The 21,663-nt window shown below is 43.4% G+C and overlaps 1 protein-coding gene across 1 annotated transcript in view; it reads left to right on the top strand.

The window, feature by feature from the left end:
* The window catches only part of st18 (ST18 C2H2C-type zinc finger transcription factor), a 194,190-nt gene that overhangs the window by 119,024 nt on the left and 53,503 nt on the right, over nucleotides 1–21,663 (top strand). Inside the window, exon 7 of the mRNA XM_078216977.1 lies at nucleotides 18,184–18,274. Coding sequence (XP_078073103.1) covers nucleotides 18,184–18,274 — 91 coding nt within the window. The remainder of the gene's footprint in view (nucleotides 1–18,183; nucleotides 18,275–21,663) is intronic.

The raw sequence follows: 21,663 nt of genomic DNA, 5'->3' as shown, positions 1-21,663 counted from the left end.
TGGATTTCTTGGTGATTATCTTATATTGATGGCCTCTTGTTATGCTGTCCTCCACAAGTAGAAAGCGTTTCTGTATATATGCACTCTATCAAAAGCTTTCCTAATCATAAAGATTTTTATTAGGTCACCCCTCAGTCTTTATTCAAGAGAAAATAAAACAACTTGTTCATCTTTTCCAGATATGTATACCCACACATTTCTGGTATCATCCGTGTAAATCTCCTCTGCACCCTCTCCAGTGTCTCTATCGTCTCTTTTTAGAATATGGTAACCAAAATTGCATGTTATGTGCTAAATGAGTTTAACAAAGGGGCAATACAGGTTGAGCATTAATTCCCTACTTTTCAATTCTGTTCCTTTAGAAAGAAAACCTGCCTTTTTATGGCCTTGCTAACTTGTGGCACAAATTTTAGCGATTGATATCTTTGTACTCTGAAATCTCTATTTTACTCCATCTAGACTAACTCCCTCCAAGTAACACGTGACCTCCCTATTATTTCTTCCAGAATGCACCACCTCATATTTATCTGTGTTGAACTTAATTTACCAAATATTTGTCCATTCTCCAAGTTCATTACTGTCATTACTGTCCTCCTCAGTATTGGCTCCCCTCCACCCCCAATTTAGAAATTGAAGTCCAACTCATTAATATTAATTGTGAACAGCAATGATGCCGGCATCAAACTTAGTGGAACACCACCACCCACCCTCAGCCAATGTGAGTAGCTAGCTTTTACTCCCAAACTTCTGCTTTCTATTTTAAAGTAAGTTAACGATTCATTCTGCCACATGTTTCTGTTGCCTTAGTATGTGGCCCTATTTATTAAACTATTATGGAACACTTTATCTTAGTCCTTTCTAAAAATCAGGGTAAATTACACCTACTACATTCCCATTTTCTACTCTCTATCACCTCCTCAGACAATTGATAAGGTTGGTCAAGCAAGATTCTGCCCTTCGAAATCCATGCTGACTATTCGTTATTATATTTTTCTGTTCTCCTATTCTCTCCTTTAGTATGTGTTCCATTATTTTTCCTACTGGTCTATAATTCACTGGACCAATTCCATCCCTCTTCTTAAATACAGGAATTATGTTCGTTATCCACTAGTCTTTTTGGCACAATTTTCGAATGAATTATTAAATATGTGTAGTAATGACACTGCTATCACTTCCCTGCACTCTTTTAAAATGCAATCCATCCAAATCAGGTGCTTTATCTTCTTTGGGTTTGATTAGTTTATTTACTATATCCTCATTGTCATTTTAAATACATTTACATCATCACTCATCTCAATATCCAATGTCATGTCCATCTGTTCCATTCCCCTGGTAAATATCAAAGTGAAAAATTATTTATAAGCAAGCTATCTTTCTACTGCCATGGTCCTCATCATAAGACCATAAGATGTAGGAGTAGAAGTAAACCATTTGGCCCATCGAGCCTATTTCACCATTCAATGTGATCATGACTGGCTTGGTATGATAATCCTCAACTCCGCTTTCCTGCCTTATCACCATAACCCTTGATCCCTTACTGATTAAAAATCTGTCTATCTCAGCCTTGAACATACTTAACGACCTAACCTCTGCAGTCCTCTGCAGTAAAGAGTTCCACAGATTCACTACTCTCTGGAGAAGGAATTCCTCGTCATTTCTGTCTTAAACAGACAATCCCTAACTCTGAGATTATGCCTTCTGGTCCTAGACTCTCCCACAATGCATGGTTTTGTGGCAGGTAGGTCGTGCCTTACTAACCTTATTGAGTTTTTTGAGAAAGTGACCAAGGAGGTGGATGGGGGCAGGGCAGTGGACGTGGTATATATGGATTTTAGTAAGGCGTTTGATAAGGTTCACCATGGTAGGCTTCTGCAGAAAATGCAGATGTATGGGATTGGGGGTGATCTAGGAAATTGGATCAGGAATTGGCTAGCGGATAGGAAACAGAGGGTGGTGGTTGATAGTAAATATTCATCATGGAGTGCGGTTACAAGTGGTGTACCTCAGGGATCTGTTTTGGGGCCACTGCTGTTTGTAATATTTATTAATGATCTGGATGAGGGTATAGTTGGGTGGATTAGCAAATTTGCTGATGACACCAAAGTCGGTGGTGTGGTAGATAGTGAGGAAGGGTGTCGTAGTTTGCAGGAAGACTTAGACAGGTTGCAAAGTTGGGCCGAGAGGTGGCGGATGGAGTTTAATGCGGAGAAGTGTGAGGTAATTCACTTTGGTAGGAATAACAGATGTGTTGAGTATAGGGCTAACGGGAGGACTTTGAATAGTGTGGAGGAGCAGAGGGATCTAGGTATATGTGTGCATAGATCCCTGAAAGTTGGGAATCAAGTAGATAAGGTTGTTAAGAAGGCATATGGTGTCTTGGCGTTTATTGGTAGGGGGATTGAATTTAGGAGTCGTAGCGTTATGTTGCAACTGTACACAACTCTGGTGCGGCCGCACTTGGAGTACTGTGTGCAGTTCTGGTCCCCACATTACAGGAAGGATGTGGAGGCTTTGGAGAGGGTGCAGAGGAGGTTTACCAGGATGTTGCCTGGTATGGAGGGGAGATCCTATGAGGAGAGGCTGAGGGATTTGGGATTGTTTTCGCTGGAAAGGCGGCGGCTAAGAGGGGATCTTATTGAAACATATAAGATGATTAGAGGTTTAGATAGGGTGGATAGTGATAGCCTTTTTCCTCTGATGGAGAAATCCAGCACGAGGGGGCATGGCTTTAAATTGAGGGGGGGTAGTTATAGAACCGATGTCAGGGGTAGGTTCTTTACCCAGAGGGTGGTGAGGGATTGGAATGCCCTGCCAGCATCAGTAGTAAATGCGCCTAGTTTGGGGGCGTTTAAGAGATCCGTAGATAGGTTCATGGACGAAATGAAATTGGTTTAGGTTGGAGGGTCACAGTTTTTTTTTTAACTGGTCGGTGCAACATCGTGGGCCGAAGGGCCTGTTCTGCGCTGTTATGTTCTATGTTCTATGTTCTACAAGGGGAAACAACTTCTCAACATCAACCCTGTCAAGTCCCCTGAGAATCCTATATGTCTCAATAAAGTAACCTCTTATTCTTCTAAATTCCAATGAGTACAGGCCCAAACTACTCAACCTCTCTTCATAAGAAACTCCAAGGCCATTTCCAATCACATCCCTATCAAGAAAGTTTTCTAGATCAGTGTGTCAAGGAACCAACTAGTGAATGCTCTTTAATAATCCTTGAGAAATGGAAGCTCTGTCAAAAAATATTCGTGATAGCATGGAATTTTATATGAGCTTTTGAGTGATTTAATTAAGTTCAAAACTAGGGTCTTAAATCTCAACAAGGCAAATTATGTAAGTAGGAGGGGTCAGTTCATAGAATCATAGAATCATAGAATATGATTGATGAAGGTAGATTGAGAAACTGGATTAAAGGGTATGACAATAGATAAGTCTGTGTGGAGTTTGCACTTCTCCCTGTGTCTGCGTGGGTTTCCTCCGGGTGCTCCAGTTTCCTCCCACAGTCCAAAGATGTGCGGGCTAGGTTCATTGGCCATTCTAAATTGCCCCTTAGTGTCCCAGGATGCATGGGTTAGTGGGTAAATATGTAGGGATATGGGGGTAGGGCCTGGGTGGGATTGTGGTTGGTGCAGACTCGATGGGCCGAATGGCCTCTTTCTGCACTGTGGGATTCTATGATTCTAATAAGCAATGGCAAAGGTTAAAAAACGCAAGACAATTATACAGTTCCTTAAAGCACATAAACATAATGGAAATAATGGATGAGAAGAGAAGTTAAATAGTTTTAGATTAAAGGAAGAGGCTTAAAATGTTGTTTAAAAGAGTTATAAGCCTGAGAACTGAGAGGATTTTAGAATTTAGTCAAGACAACCAAGAAATTGATAAACAAGGATAAACTACAATGTGAGACTTAAGAAGCAAGTGACACAAAAACAAATGATAAAACTTTCTATAAGTATGTAAAAAGGTTAGCAATTGTAAACGTGAGTCCCCCAGAAACAGAAACAGGAAACAATTATAATGAGAAATAAGTAAATAGCAGAGACATGAGACAAATACTTTGGGCTGTATTTTCAGTGGTTGGTGGGGGCTAGATTGGAGTTGGGTGGGCACCTGCCTCAATTCCGCCGTTGAACCATTTTCAAACAATTTGGGTTTAGGGCAAAATGGTGTATTTTGTTTCTTGCCTGCAGTAGCAGGTAGCCAATAAAGGCAATTATAGGCCAATCAGCTTCCTGCTCTGGTGCGAACTGAAATTTTTAGGTCTGTAGCAGGTCCTTGGAAGTGATTGAAAATGGCCAGTAGAAGGGGGTGTCTTCCAGGCAGTAGCATACCAAGGTAGGGGCAGGGAGACTAAGCATCCCTTATTTTATGGGATTTTCTCGTATTTGACACTATTGTCTCATGTCCTAGGTCGCATGTTGCTGGGAGGCTGTTTTTCCCACAATTCTGTCCTTGAAACCTTGTGCATACAAAGTACATGCTCTCCTTGTGCTTGCAAGCTCTCGCAGCCCTGGTTGCACCTCCAGTTTGTACTGATCCCTATACCAGAGTATCACTTAATTTTCTTTGTGAGTTGGTCACCATGAACAGGGGGTCCTTTCCACAGTGGTGGTCCGGCAGCTGTAAACATTTTTATTTTTAAAAGTTTTGAAAGTCCTGAATTATACAGTAAGTACGTCCTCCGGCCATTCACTGGCCGTTCCTTTGTAAATTGTGTCCAGTGACTATTTTAATTGGGGTGCAGTGTCAGGACCCAAATTTGATCTTGATGTTGAGGTCCTGATCCCAAAACAAAAATCCCTAACATTAGAAGAGTCAAAGAACATTCAGGAAATAATGGGGAACCAAGGATCTAGTGAGGTTATGGAAATTCATATTTGTAAAGGAATACTACCTGAAAAATTAATGGGACCTAGCGGTAAAAGATCCCCAGGAATTGCTGACCTACATTCCAACATTTTAAAAGAGGTGACGATAGGGATAATCAATGCATTTTTTTTTCATCATCCAGAATTCCCTACATTTTAGAATGGTCCGCCTGGACTGGAAGGTATTAAACATGACCCTGCTATTCAGGAAAGGAAGGAAAGAATAAACAATGAATATAGGGCAGTTAGCCTGACATCAGTAGTGGAGAAAATCTATTGTGAGGGAAATGATAACAGGCACTTGGAAAATCACATTGGGCCGGATCTAGTGATCGACTTGGTGCAGCAGTCTGCACCAGATATTCATCGCATGAAGTTGGAGTGATGTCATCAGCTATCCAAACAGCCAATCACATTAAAGGATTTTCACAGACACACAAACAGGAATCAAAAAGGAGTAAAATAATAAAAGATTTACATTGAACAATTTACAAATTGAGGAACATACATAGCTGAAGATAGAAGCAAAATTATTGCTAAAAGTAACCAATTTTTTTAAAAATCCACTAATTAATCACTTAACAGCATGTCACAATTACTGAATTATTTTTTCAGGGCAAGTTCATCAAATTTTATTAATCGCATCACTGTTAAAAAACCCAGATACGCCTGATTGAATAACAACTTATAAGGGATTTTTAATTGCAATGTGGGAGGGGAGGGGGTGTAGTTGATGTTCTCACTGATTTCAGTGTTTGACAGGGAGAGGGAGGGCACACCACAGTCAGTATTGGGGCCCTGGGAGAAAGAGCTTTAGGCTCTAATCTGCGGTCTAATCAGGGGGGGTAATTCCACTGATCCTGACCATCGTCCCACTCCCCCTCCACTTCCCTGCTGAAACAATGAGGCCCCTTTGGCTTGGGCAGAGTCAGCACAGATTTATGAAAAGGAAATTGTTCTTAACAAATCTGTTTTTTTGAAGTTGTAAGTAGTTGAGTGGGATAAGGAGGAACATTGGATGCAGTACATTTGACTTTTCCAAAAGCATTTGATAAGCGGCATGGTGGCACAGTGGTTAGCACTGCTGCCTCACAGCACCAGGGACCTGGGTTCAATTCCGGCCTCGGGTGACTGTCTGTGTGGAGTTTGCATGTTCTTCCCGTGTCTGCGTGGGTTTCCTCTGAGCGCTCCGGTTTCCTCCCACAGTCCAAAGATGTGCGAGTTAGGTTGATTGGCCATGCTAAATTGCCCCTTAGGGTCAGGAGGACTAGCTAGAATAAACATATGAGGTTATGGGGATAGGGTCTGGGTAGGAATGTGGTTGGGTCAAATGGCCTCTTTCTGTTCTGTAGGATTCTAATGGTTCTAAGATGCCTCGCAAGAGGTAATTACATAGAATGGGATTGTGGGAAATATATTAGCAAGGATTGAAGACTGATTACTGGACGGAAAACTGATAGTACAATTAAACAAGCCCTTTTAACTGTAACTAACAGTGTACTGCAAGGACTAACGCTTGCCCTCAATTATTTACAGACCAAGTGTAATGTTTGCTGATGATAGAGTGTTCGGAATGAAAGTCAGCTGTAAGAAGGATGCAAAGGGTCTGCAGTATGATATAAACAGGTTAAGTGAGTTGGCTAAAACAAGACAGATAGAATATGATGTGAAGTGCAAAGTATCGACTTGGGTAGGAAAAATGGAGAAGTAAAATATTTTGTTAATAGTGAGGATATTGATATTTAGAGGGACCTGAGTGTCCTTGTACATTATCACAGAAAGTTCATGTGCAGGTGCAGCAAGCAACTTGGAAGGTAAATGTTATGTAGCCTTTTACTACATGGGGATTGGAATACATTCCTAGTAACCGCACACTAGTCAGCTTAATATTGGTGGTGGATAAGGTTTGAGAAGCAATAATCTGGGGGGGAAAATCAACAGGCACTTGAATAGGTTTGAATTGATTATGGAGAGTCAACATGGATTTATAAAAGCCCTTGAAAAGCAGGAAAGTTATGCTGAAATAGTATAAAGCTCTGTTTAGGCCACAATTAGAATACTGCATCCAGTTCTGGTCACCATACTTTAGGTAGGATGTGAGGGCCCTTAGAAGGATGCAGAAGAGATTTACGAGAATGGTTCCAGCGATGAAGCTTTTAGCTACAAGGTAAGATTGGATAAATTTGCAGCAAAGGTGATTGAGGGGAGGTTTGATAGAAATAGATAAATTTATGCCATGTTTAGATAATGTTCCCCTTAATTGATTAGGATAAGAATTAGTATATTTGGATTGCCATCTGAAAAGAAAGAATGTGCACAGTTATGGGGATAAGACAGGAGAGTGGAACTTGGTCTTCTTTCAGAGAATTGATGTGCATGCTTGATGGGGTCTGCCTTCTCAACAACACCTCGTGGTGCCTAGACATAGCTACACTGGCAAGTTTCAGCTTAGTAAGAAGTCTCACAATACCAGTTTCTGCTCCCCAGACCTAGAATACATGACGTGAAAATGCCGTCCCCAATGCCTTCCGCGGGAGTTCATCGCTGTTATCCTGACAGCAGTTTACACCCACCCCATGCGGACGTGAAGACCGCGCTGGACAAAATGTACATCACCACAATTAGACGAGCTGAAACATCCTTGTTCATCATGGCCGAGGACTTCAATCAGACCAAGCTCAAGAGCGTACTACCAAGATACCACCAACACATCTCCTGTTCCACAAGAGGCCCAAACATCCTATACCACTGCTACACAAGTATCAGAAATGCCTACCGCTCTATTGTCTGCCTACATTTGAGTAAATCAGACCACAAGGCTGTGCTCCTGCTCTCGGCTTACAAGCAAAAACTGAAATGGGAGAATCCGTCAAAGAAAGGCATGCAATGTTGGTCTGGATTTAAAACTCTGCAACCATCGCATGCCAAAGAAGCAAATCCGCATGTTTCCCAACCAGAAGCCATGGATGAACAGGGGTATCCACTGCATGCTGAAGTCCAGGTCTGAGGCGTTCAAGTCAGGTGACCCTGAGCTATACAAGAAAGCCAGATATGATCAACGGAAATTGGGGTGGGTAAATTGTTGGAAGGTATTTTGAGAGACAGGATCTACAGGCATTTAGAGACGCAAGGACTGATTAAGGACAGTCATCATGGCTTTGTGAGTGGAAAATCATGTCTCACGAATTTGATTGAGTGTTTTGAAGGGGTAACCAGGAAGGTAAATGAGGGCAGTACAGTTGATGTTGTCTACATGGACTTTAGCAAAGCCTTTGACAAGGTACCGCATGTACGTTGTTGCATGAGGTTAAATCTCGCAGGATCCAGGGTGAGGTATCTAAATGGATACAAAATTGGCTTCTTGACAGAAGCCGGAGGGTGTTTGTAGAGAGTTGTTTTTCAAACTTGAGCCTGTAACCAGCGGTGTGCCTCAGGGATCAGTGCTGGGTCCACTGTTATTTGTCATTTATAGTAATGATTTGGATGAGAATATAGGAGGCATGGTTAGTAAGATGTAGATGACACTAAGATTGGTGGCATAGGGGACAGTGAAGAAAGTTATCTCCAATTGCAACGGGATCTTGATCAATTGGACCAGTGGGCTGACGGATGGCAGATGGAGTTTAATTTAAACAAATATGAGGTAATGCATTTTGGTAGATTGAACCAGGGCAGGACTTACTCAGTTAATGGTAGGGCATTGGGGAGAGTTACAGAACAAAGAGATCTAGGGGTACATGTTCATAGCTCCTTGAAAGTGGAGTCACAGGTGGACAGAGCGGTGAAGAAGCCATTCGGCATGCTTGGTTTCATCGGTTTGAACATTTGAATGTCTTGTTGAAGTTGTACAAGACATTGGTAAGGCCACACTTGGAATACTGTGTGCAATTCTGGTCACCCTATTATAGAAAGGATATTATTAAACTAGAAAGAGTTCAGAAAAGATTTACTAGGATGCTACCGGGACTTGATGGATTGAGATAAAAGGAGAGGCTGGATAGACTGGGACCTTTTTCTCTGGAGCGTAGGAGGCTGACGGGTGAACTTATAGAGGTCTATAAAATAATGAGGGGCACAGATCAGCTAGGTAGTCAATATCTTTTCCCAAGAGAGGGCATAGGTTTAAGGTGAGAGGGGACAGATACAAAAGTGTCCAGAGGGGCAATTTTTTCACAAAGAGGGTGGTGAGTATCTGGAATAAGCTGTCAGAGGTAGTAGTAGAGGTGGGTACAATTTTGTCTTTTAAAAAGCATTTAGATAGTTACATGGATACGATGGGTAGAGAGGGATATGGGCCAAATTCGGGCAATTGGGATTAGCTTAGGGGTTTTAAAAAAGAAAGGGCGGCATGGACAAGTTGGGCCGAAAGGCCTGTTTCCATGCTGTAAACCTCTATGACTCTGCTTCGAAAAGTTAGTCATGGCACAAATCAATTCTTGCCTCCCAGACTGGATCCACTATATTCCACCTATTGCCACAACAGATCCACAGCAGATGCCATCTCCACAGCCCTACACTCAAACCTGGAACACCAAGATAACAAAGACACCTATGTCAGACTCCTATTCATAAACTACAGTTCAGCCTTTAACATCATTATTCCTACAAGACTCATCTCCAAACATCATGGCCTAGGGCTCAACCCCTCCCTCTGCAACTGGATCCTAGACTTCCTAACCCACAGACAGCAGTCAGTAAGGATAGGCAACAACACCTCCTCACAAATCATCTTCAACACCGGCACTCCGCAAGGCTGTGTTCTCAGCCCCTTATTATACTCCTGATACACCTTTGACTGTGTGGCCAAATTTCCCTCCAACTCAATTTTCAAGTTTGCTGATGACACCACCGTTATGGCTCGGAACGCAAACAATGATGAGACAGAGTATAAGAAAGAGATAGAGAATCTGGTGAACTAGTGCGACAACAATAATCTCTCCCTCAATGTCAACAAAACAAAGGAGATAGTCATCAACTTCAGGAAGCATAATGGAGGACATGCCCCTGTCTACATCAATGGGGACAAAGTAGAATTGATTGAGAGCTTCAAGTTTTAGGTGTCCAGATCATCAGCAACCTGTCCTGGTCCCTCCATGATGACACTATAGTTACAAAAGCCCACCAACGCCTCTACTTTCTCGGAAGGCTAAGGAAATTTGGTATGTCCGCTACAAGTCTCACCAACACCTACAGATACACCATAGAAAACATTATTTTTGGTTGTATTACAGCTTGGTATGGTTCCTGCTCTGCCCAAGACCACAAGAAACTACAAAGGGTCGTGAACGAAGCCCAGTCCATCACTCAAACGAACCTCCAACCCATTGACGCTGTCTACACTTCCCTCTGCCTCGGAAATGCAGCCAGCATAATCAAGGACCCCACACCCCGGACATACTGGGCATAATTTTACTGGCTCGCCCCGCCAATCGATGGGTGGGGCGAGCCAGTAAAATCCCGTGAGAGCCGTGAGATCAGGATCACGTCCGATTTCTCGGCTCTCGCGATTTTACGAGACCCGGATTTCTGGAGCGGTCAGGCTCTTGCCGGAAATTGGCGAGAGGCTGAATAATTTATTTAAATTTATTTAAATGCTGTTTTACATCTGCTTAGCGAGTGCGGCGATCAATTGTCCAGGATCGCTTGTCTTTACAGCCTCACTGGGAGATGTTCTCTCCGGCGAGGAAAACACCTGCTCCTCATGAACGGGGATCAGTCGTGTTGGCCTCCCCAGTGGAACTGGAGGCCATTGAGGCCTCCTGGGAAGGCCGAGGGCAAGGCGAGGTTCCCCCGGAGCAGTGCAGACAAACAGTGCCCCACTGGCACCTTAGCACCGCCCACCTGGCACTGCCAGGGGGTGGGGCAAATGGGGGTGAACCAGTGGGGTGGGGTCAATGGGGAGTTGCCAGGTGGGGAGGCCCACTGCCACTCTGCCTGCGATTGGTGAGGAAGGTGGGGGTGGGAGAGATGCACGCTGCCCCTCTGTCTGCGATCGGTGGGGGAGGGAGGGGGAGGAGTGCCCGCTGCCAGTCTGCCTACAATTGGCAGGGAAGGGAATGGGTCACGATTTGTCTGGGTGGCCGGAGGGCAGCAGGGGCTACATCTTGGGCCGCAGGCCCCCGCAATTACGAGGCGGGGAGTTGCTGTTAGGGGCTGCCTGCAGTAGCAGGGGCCTGACAGCTCTCTATCTGTCTGTCAGACCCCTGATACAGCTAATGCTCATGCATCAGAGGTCTGCACATGCCTAATACCTCCCTCTACAGGCTGGCTGGTGAATTAAGCTCTGCCCACAGCCTCTCTTGCTTGAAACTGACTCACCCATCTTTTCAGAGACAGCATGCATAAAATTGGGCATGAAAACTCACCCAAAAAATGGATCAGCAACTCTCCCATTTTCACGTTAGCTGGACACTTAGAATAAAATTCCACCCACTCTCTTCCATCTTCTTCCGTCAGGAAAAAGATACAAAAGTCTGAGGTCACTCATCAACTGACTCAAAAACAGCTTCTTCCCTGCTGCCAGCAGGCTTTTGAATGGACCTACCTCACATTAAGTTGATCTTTCTCTACACCCTAGCTATGACTGTAACACTACATTCTGCACTCTCTCGTTTCCTTCCCTATCACAGTATGCTTTGTCTGTATAGCACACAAGAAACAATATTTTTCATTGTATACTAATACATGTGACAATAATAAATCAAATGAAATCATGTAACATTTTTAAGATACATCACAGGGTACATACTGAGAAAATGATTCATTTGGTGAATTTAGTATGAGGGCTCGTAATCTCAGAATAAGGAGATAGCAATTTAGGGCCGAGATAAGGAGAAATTTCTTCACATGAAGGGTTTAAATCTTCGGAAATCTACCCCAGAAAGTTGTAGATGCTCGGTTGTCGAGTTCATCCAAGAAAGAGATTTAGATTTTTGGGTAGAAAGGGAATTAACGGATGTGAGCATAGTGCAGGAAGTGGCACTGAGGTAGAAGGTCAGCCATGATCTTAGTGAATAGCAGAGTAGGCTCAAAGGGCCAAATGGCCTACTCCTTCTCCTGTTTCTTATATTCTATAACACTCAGCACCGACATCTCCTTAACTCTTTCCAATTCCATTTCCTTCTATATCCGCTGCAGAAATAAATTCTCCACAATATCACTTTTGAAGAGTCAAGTACCTCGCCTTTTGCCCTCCATTTACCAAGAAAATTCTGCAGTCATTGATATTCACAACTACTCCCTTACCTTTGCCTTATTCTTGCTCATCGTGGTCATCCTCTCCTACATTCCCCACTTTAATTCTCAGTCCAAGGGGAGCAGATTTAAGGGTATCAGACACAAAACTAGTTTATATATTCATCACCAGATATGGATGGATTCAGAAAGCTTTGTCTGGCTTTACTTTCCTTTGCCAAAACTGTAGCACTCTCCAGAAAAGCAAAGATCAGCCTATTATAGGAATCATATAGGATTCTCAGGAGGCTTGACAAGATAGATTGAGAGGTTGTTTCCCCTTGTTGGAGAGTCTAGGACCAGAGGGCATAATCTCAGAGTAAGGGGTCACCCATTTAACACAGAAATGAGGAGGGATTTCTTCTCTCAGAGGGTAGTGAATGTGTGGAATTCTTTACCACAGAGGGCTATAGATGCTAGATTGTTAAGCAGGTTTAAGGCTGAGATAGACAGATTTTTAATCAGTAAGGGAGTTAGGGTTATGGGGATAAGGCGGGAAAGTGGAGTGGAGAATTTTCATATCAGACCAGTCAGGATCTTGATGAATGGTAGAACAGACTTGGTGGGCTGAATGGCTTACTTCTGCTCCTACCTGTTATGGTCTTATTACCAACGGAGGGTTTAAACCTTTTGATGTCACTTCTTCCACCTCACATCCAACAAGAATTTTGAAGGGCTCATTCGTCTCTTTGCCCCATGACTGAGACCATTCATTTTGCTACCTCTGCAATCCCTCCCATTTCCCTTTGCTTAATGAGCCAAGTCTTCCTGAGACTCTTCCATGTCCTAGACCTGAACTCATGTCTTTCTTGGCTTTCTCCCCATAGAACCATAGGTGGCCATTCAGCCCATCAAGTCTGCACCAACTCTTCAAAAGAGCATCCTACCCAGATCCACCTCCCCACCCTATTGCTGTAACCCCATGCATTTACCATGGCTAATCCACCTAACCTACACATCTTTGGACACTAAGAGGCAATTTGGCATGGCCAATCCTCTTAACCTTCACATCATTGGACTTCTTCTGTGCACTGTGAAAGTTCAACTGTTCCCTGAGATGCATTTCTGAACCTTATCCCCATTAAACTGCAGATTACCAATTTCCCTTCCTTTATCCCACGCGAGCTGATGTTGCAAATGGTCCCATCTTGGCAAATATTGTTAACATCCCTTATAAAGTGCCGTCATCCTGCCCATCCTCAACAGGCCAATTCTCAACCATGTTACCACTGTAACATTTCCAAACTCCCTTTCTTCACCAAGTTCTTGATTGTGTTGTTCATCTTTCTCGTAACTTTCTTGTTTGAAAGTTTTCTCTCCTCGGTTTCAGGTTTCTCTCCTAAGCATAGTCACAAATGACATCTACTTTGACTGTGGTCATGCTGTATTATCTATCTTCATTGAAGTCAATGGAGCATAAAATTGGACGGGGGTGTAAAATTGGGGTTATTTATTATTTTAATTTTTAAATGACTTCGCAGTTCATGTGGGTCAGGCCTCATTTGTAACATTTTCCCAAATAGTGCAGGTTCTGTTCTTTCAAGCAGTCTCACTAAAATATAAATAGTGGCCATATTTTCCACCAGCAATCTACTCACAGATGGGGGCCTTATTCGATCAGGGCCCTATGCCATATATAAGATCCTGACCAAAGTTCTACATTCCTCTGGTCAAGGTGCATGCTATTCCCAATGCAGCTGAGTGCTGTGAAACTTAACTAATGGTTCTTAAAACTGAAAATATCAGGAGACAACTATGCCTTGAACTCTTTGGGATTAGAATGAGTATCAATGCTCTTCCTGGCTTAAAAATATCATCTAATCTGCCGCTGGTCTTTTTTGCCCCACCTACCTCTGGGATTGCATTTTTCACATAACCGCACTCTGTCAAGCAATTGCAGAATCACAGATTTATAACAGCACAGAAGCAGGCCAATTGGCCCTTTGAGTCAGTGCTGGCTCTTTGTAGGAACAATTTACCTAGTGCCATTCCCCTTTATTCTCCCCATAGCTGCACATTCATCATTTTCCGATAACAATCCAATTCCCTCTTGAATGCCTTGATTAAACCGACCTCTGCCACACTCTCAGGTGATGGGTTCCAGATCCTAACCACTCACTGTGTGTAAAAGGTTTACCTGGAGTTACCATTGCTTCTTTTACCAATTACCTTAATTTTGTGCCCCCTCATTCTCAAGTCTTCCACCAATGGAAACATTTTATCCCAGAAAGATGATTCTGGATAGGAGCAAAAGTAACAGGGTAGTTGTACTGGGGGACTTTAACTTTACAAATATTGACTGGAAAAGCTATAGTTCGAGTACTTTAGAGGGGTCGGTTTTTGTCCAATGTGTGCAGGAAGGCTTCCTGACGTAGTATGTAGATCGACCAACAAGAGGCGAGGCCACATTGGATTTGGTACTGGGTAATGAACCAGGCCAGGTGTTAGATTTGGAGGTAAGTGAGCACTTTGGTGACAGTGACCATAATTCGATTACGTTTACCTTAGCAATGGAAAAGGATAGGTATATACTAAAGGGCAAGAGTTATAGCTGGGGGAAAGGAAATTATGATGCGATTAGGCGAGATTTAGCTGGCATAGGTTGGGGAAGGAAACTGCAGGGGATGGGCACAATTGTAATGTGGAACTTGTTCAAGGAACAGCTACTACGCGTCCTTGATAAATATGTACCTGTCAGGCAGGGAGGAAGCAGACGTGTGAGGGAACTGTGGTTTACTAAGGAGGTTGAATCTCTTGTGAAGAGGAAGAAGGAGACTTATGTTAAGATGAGATGTGAAGGCTCAGTTAGGGCACTTGAGAGTTACAAGTTAGCCAGAAAGGACCTAAAGAAAGAGTTAAGAAGAGCCAAGAGGGGACATGAGAAGTCTTTGGCAGGTAGGATCAAGGAAAACCCTAAAGCTTTCTATAGGTATGTCAGGAGTAAAAGAATGACTAGGGTAAGGTTAGGGCCAGTCAAGGACAGTAGTGGGAAGTTGTGCGTGGAGTCTGAAGAGATAGGAGAGGCACTAAATGAATATTTTTCATCGGTATTCACACTGGAGAGGGACAGTGTTGTCGAGAGGAGTACTGAGATGCAGGCTGTTGGACTGGATGAGATTGATGTTCATAAGGAGGAGGTGTTAGCAATTCTGGAAAGGGTAAAAATAGATAAGTCCCCTGGGCCGGATGGGATTTATCCTAGGATTCTCTGGGAGGCTAGAGGGGAGATTGCAGAGCCTTTGGCTTTGATCTTTGTGTCGTCATTGTCTACAGGAACAGTGCCAGAAGACTGGAGGATAGCAAATGTTGTCCCCTTGTTCAAGAAGGGGAGTAGGGACAACCCTGGTAATTATAGACCAGTGAGCCTTAGTTCTGTTGTGGGCAAAGTTTTGGAAAGGATTATAAGAGATAGGATTTGTAATCACCTGGAAAAGAATAATTTGATTAGGGATAGTCAGCACGGTTTTGTGAAGGGTAGGTCGTGCCTCACAAACCTTATTGAGTTCTTTGAGAAGGTGACCAAAGAGGTGGATGAGGGTAAAGCGGTTGATGTGGTGTATATGGATTTCAGCAAAGCGGCCGCATTTGGAGTATTGCGTACAGTTCTGGTCGCCGTATTATAGGAAAGATGTGGAAGTGTTGGAAAGGGTGCAGAGGAGATTTACCAGGATGTTGCCTGGTATGGTGGGAAAATCGTATGAGGAAAGGCTGAGGGGCTTGAGGTTGTTTTCGTTAGAGAGAAGAAGGTTAAGAGGTGACTTAATAGAGGCATACAAGATGATCAGAGGATTAGATAGGGTGGATAGTGAGAGCCTTTTTCCTCGGATGGTGTTGGCTCGCACGAGGGAACATAGCTTTAAATTGAGGGGTGAGAGATATAGGACAGATGTTAGAGGTAGGTTCTTTACTCAGAGAGTAGTAAGGGCGTGGAATGCCCTGCCTGCAGCACTGGTGGACTCATCAACATTAAGAGCATTCAAATGGTTATTGGATAAACATATGGATGATATTGGAATAGTGTAGATTAGAGGGGCTTTAGATTGGTTCCACTGGTCGGCGCAACATCGAGGGCCGAAGGGCCTGTACTGCGCTGTAATTTTCTATGTTCACTCTACTTTTACTCGTCTCCTCATTTTTTGAATATCTCTATCAAATCTCCTCTCAGTCCCTCTACTCCAAGGAAATAGTCCCGATCTCTCCAATCTATCAACGTAACTAAAATTCCTCATCTCTAGGACAATTCTCGTGAATCTTTTCCGTACACGCCTTGAAGCTTTCACATCTTTCCTAAAGTTTGGCACCCATTGAACTAGATTTGATATTCTATTTGAGGGTGAACTTATTCTACACAAGTTTAACATAACTTCTTCGTTTTCATGTTCATTGCCTCAGCTAATAATGCCTCGGATGCCATATGCTTTATTAACCACTCTCTTAACCTGTCCTGCCATCTTAAATGATTTATGGATAGGTCCATCCCCCTCCCCCCATTCCTGTGCCCACTTTCGAATTGTACCCTTTATTTTAGAATGTCTCTCCATGTTCCTCCTACCAAAATAAATCAGTTCACACTTTTCTGCATTAAATTTCATCTGCCACCTGTCCACCCATTCCATTAGCCCTGTCCATGTCCTTTTGAAGTTTTGCACTATCATCCTCACAGTTCACAATACTTCCAAGCTTCAATATCATCTGCATATTTTGCCCTTTAGACCAAGTTCTAGGTCACTCATACTTCAGAAAGAGCAGGGGTCCCAACGCTGACCCCAGGCAAATTTCACCACAAACTTCCTCCAGTCCAAAAAAAACCAATTAACTACTATTCTCTATTTCCTGTCACTCAGCCATTTCTGTGTCCATGCTGCTACTGTCTTTTTCATCCCCCGAGTTAAAACTTTGCTCACAAGTATATTGTACAGCACTTTGTCAAATACTTTCTGGACATCAGCACTCCATCAATAGTGTTTACCAATTACTTCCACTGCAGCTCCTTGGAGAAACAATTGGATTCCCCAGTCAATGCTTATTGGGCACTGATAGTTCTCTGAGCGCATGAAAATTGTTCAAGCGTCTCTTTAGTGCTGCCAAGTGAGCAGTGCAATTGGATAGCCCACATTAGTCAATGTGTACCTGAAAATTATCGGCCTTACTGGGTTACTATCAATTTTATTTGAATCGTTGTGCAGAATATTTATGAGACATGTGTAACTTTCCCATTGTATTGTTAATGGATGAATGGAGAATGCCGGATAGTCACCAGAGTTGGAGTGGATGAGAAGGTTTCAGGCAGGAACTGTGGAGTCTCCTAAGCAAGAAAAATGCCTTGCGTTTTCATAAAGTTACTCAGGTCATTCCATGTTCCCAGCAACCATCAGGACCTACATTTCCCATATCTCTGTTCTTTCCAATGGCTACCCTTGAGGGAATCATGTGACATTTTCCTATAAATTGTGCATGTCTGGTGAGGACAGTGGACAAGCTAGCTAATACCCATTGTTGAGGCGCACATGTGTGGAATTGTTCATTGACAGTCCTATGATAACTTGTCTAATGGGCATGGAACAACGCACCAGCCAACCAGCCACAGTCAGCATTTACAAGACAGGAGGGAGAAATTTGAATAATATTTTTACGTGAAATTACTTCATATTCAATTCAATGTCTGCATTTGACTCTATATATGCCTTCCTGCATTAAGCACATTTTGCATTCTGGTTGGTGTGGAGGCTGGTTAGCTTAGATGGCTAGGAAGTGGTTCAGAATAATGCCAACATCATATGTTCAGTTGCCATTCTGGCTGAGATAGACATGGAACCTGCCCCCTCATTATGTCCCTGGGAATGGCAAGCAACAATAAAGCATCACTGGCAAGCACTGCCAAGAAAATGGTTCAGGATGAAGCATCAGCAGATAATGAGCCAGGGTCCTGCCTGTGGGCAGAGCATACGTGAAGTCTAAAAATTAATGGTTAGCATATGTAGATATATAGACAGATGATACACTGCAAGAAAAAACAGTGAAATGAACCAGCACCATTACTGACACAGACATGTTTTGTTGCATCTTTTCCTATATTCAGTACTTGCTTTGCATGAGAATGTGCTCAGGTGTCCAACCCCAGGCTGCACAGGAAGAGGGCATGTGAATAGCAACCGTAATTCACACAGAAGGTAAGCTGAAAAAAATCATTTATAGTGAGAATGTCAATCAAGAGAATAGCTAAATTAATGCGTTAGACGAGTTCTTTCATTACAGATTTCGACTCATCTGAGAAGGTTAGGATTAAAAGTTGTCTTTTTTGACTAAGAGTTCTAATGGGTTTCACCAGTCACATCCGGATAATGATACAAAATTATACTGCTACCAACTTTTCATTTTTCAGAATTAAAGAAAATTGGCATTTTTTTTGTAGGTCGGAGCTTAAGCTTGATGTCAGGGCAATGAAAGAGGAGATTTAAAATGAATCTCACGAACTACTAGCTTGTGATCACCAGCTCTTGTCAGTAATTCTTGTGATGCGAGAGGGTTACGTGTATCTCATATAAGATGCTACATTTATTGGTAAATACTTTGAGTGTTCTCCAGATTGGGCATCATCTCTTCATGAAAGAAAACATGTTGGGATAATCAAAGACTGGTGTTGGCCATTTGGCCCGCATGCTAAGGTGCCACTAACTGTGTTGAGGCAGGCTCCTATCCCTAAAGCTAACAAGGATGGAGGGGGTAGAAATGGGATAGGAACTTGTGCCTCATCTGTTGCCATTTTAAAGTAAAGTTAAAGTTTATTTATTAGTCACAAGTAGGCTTACACTGCAATGAAGTTACTGTGAAAATCCCCAAGTTACTACACTCTAGCACCTGTTCGGCTACACTGAGGGAGAATTTAGCATGGCCAATGTACCTAACCAGCATATCTTTGAACTGTGGGAAGAAACCGGAGCACCCGGAGGAAACCCACACAGACACAGAGAGAACGTGCAAACTCCACACAGATAGTGACCCAAGCCAGGAATCGAACCCGGGTCCCTGGCGCTGTGAGGCCTCGAAAGCTTGTGTGGCTTTTGCTACCAAATAAACCTGTTGGACTTTAACCTGGTGTTGTTAAACTTCTTGCTGTGAGGCAACAGTGCTAACCACTGTGCCACCGTGCCATGCTACCTATGGGGGAGCTGTAATCAGAGGTGGCCCCAGAAGGGACCATAAAAGGGAAATTAAGTTGAGATCGGAAGCACAGATAGGCTGTGCCACCCAAATGTCCCTGTTGTTTCCACAGCTTTCCTGTCCGTTAGGATGAACATCCATGGAGGGTGTTCAGCTCATCCACCTTCAGTTTAGTATACAAGCTGTAAATGCGACATTTACACTGTGTTTAGTTGGCGCGTCTGCCAAAGTTCTGGCAGACAAGCTGGAGAATTCCAGTGAAATTTACTCCTGGGTAAGCTATTTTAGTTTCTTTAATACAAGTTGGGGTTGGTGATCAATTTAGTGCTATTGTTCAGATACTACAAAAACTTTCACACCTCCCTTGCATTTTATGATTTATTAGTCAGTGACTGATTTATTGCATTTGCCTATTCACCTGCAAATTTGGCTTTTGCACTCATTTAGCCCTGCTGATTAGGCAAAACTCACTGAGCTTTCCTCACTCTCAGCAAAGTTCCAGTGCAGGTTAGGCTTCTGTCATATTGGATCCATGTCCAAACAATTTTGATTCAAAGCTTTGAGATTTTAGAAGTACAACAGAAGGGGTTCCCTTTGCCAATATGAGAAGTCCAGGACGAAGCTGTGAGGAGAATTTGTGTTAAAAGGAGCAAATTGTGAGAGGACTCCAGCCTAAATGAATGTGTTGTTCAGCGCCCTGGAGAGGGAAACAGCTCACAGTGGGCAAGTGCCTTTGGCAAGACCCCTTACTTGAGAACACGGATTAAACAGTTGGTGATGAGTAATCATGATACACAACATTCAAATTGGATGTCTATAATATCAGTATGGTTAGCACAATCAAGAAGATGTGCAGCCCATGCCAGGCAGCAGAAACTGTACTCGCATGGATTTCTCTGTAGTTTTGTTTGCAGGCTCTGGAACTTGATGATGGGGCTGAAATTAGTTCCATTGCATAGTTCGTTTATCAGCTGATATGCCTGTTCATGCACCAGGCTGCAACTCCACATGCCTGACAGAACATGTCATTTTAGAAGACTGCTTAAATGATTTGGCTTTAAGAATTTTTGATTTATGTCAATCCCAAGTGCTCAGCAACAGAAGTGAGAGCCAACAATTTTATGTTCTTACATGTAATAATCCCATCTGCACTTGAGATCAGCATTCGAGTCCATAATTAATTAAACATAATGGATGGGATTTTCCAGAAGTGGGTTGAATTGCCAGCAGTGCGGGGGGGAGGTGGGGTGGTGAACAATGCAGCAGGAGCTGGAAAATCAGTTTCCCACCGGTGTGAAATCATGGCAGGAACATGTGCTCATGCCCATCATGGCAGGTTGCCATTCCCACCAAAGGCCAGTGTAAAGCCATTGCACATTCCGTTAATTGGATTCAGATGAAGATCTGACCGGAATTATGCCGAATCCCATGCTGCCAGCAGGATAACGCATCGGTCCGGAACACATCCTGGCCAAAATGGCATGGGCATGCCGGAACACATCTGAAAGGAGGCCTGGGGCAGGTTGGGGAAGTTGGAAGATGGAGGCCACCAACGATGGAAAAACCACATGCGGCAGTGGGTAGGGTATCTACCATTGTGGATCTTCACACTGCAGGAGATTCCAGGATGTGGATCTTTGTGCTGCAGGAGTTTCCAGGATGTGGATCTTTGCACTGCTTGATCTAGTATCCAAGGTGTTCCTGGGCTCGTGGAGGGCACAGGTGATTGCTGTGACAACTCTACAGGTGCTCCTTTTCAATGTCCTCAGCCTTATGTGGACTGGAGGTACTTCTGGACAGGGCTTCTTCTTTTGGCCTTCCCCTCTTCCTGGTGGCACCTGTTAATGAGAGAGGAGAGAGCGAGTCAGTGTCTCCAGGATGGAAGAATATGTATCCCTTCGATTTCTATGTGACTACGTTAGCCATGGATCCCTTAACATCCCATCTGCACAGACTTGATCCAGTTCCTACCCTGCCAGCACAGCTGCCCACACCTCAAACTCGAAGTTCCTCAGTTTAAGCATGTCCCCTCCCATATTCTCTCTCTATCTTCTGTTGTGTTCTATCATTGGGCCCGATTTTACCAACAATTTGCACCCATTTTCGTGCGCGAAATCGCGGTGAAGTCGGTGTGAGGCCTTTATCGCGATCTGCACCCGCATCCGAGCAAATTGCTACTTTACCGAGACCCGCGAATGGCGGGGATCTGTTGCGCGCCCAAATCGGGCGGACCGATGATTTAAATGCATTAGCATGCATTTAAATCGATTTAATGAACTGCCCGCCCAACTCTATCATCATTTCCCACTTTAGCGCCACGTGTACCGTTCCGGATCCGAGCTTTTAGCGACCTGCTAAATAAAAGTCTGAAGCCGACGCTGCAGCTTCCATAGAGCGG

This window comes from Mustelus asterias, chromosome 7 (assembly GCF_964213995.1).
Source record: "Mustelus asterias chromosome 7, sMusAst1.hap1.1, whole genome shotgun sequence".
Lineage (NCBI taxonomy): Eukaryota > Metazoa > Chordata > Chondrichthyes > Carcharhiniformes > Triakidae > Mustelus > Mustelus asterias.
This window is presented reverse-complemented; position numbering and strand designations above follow the sequence as displayed.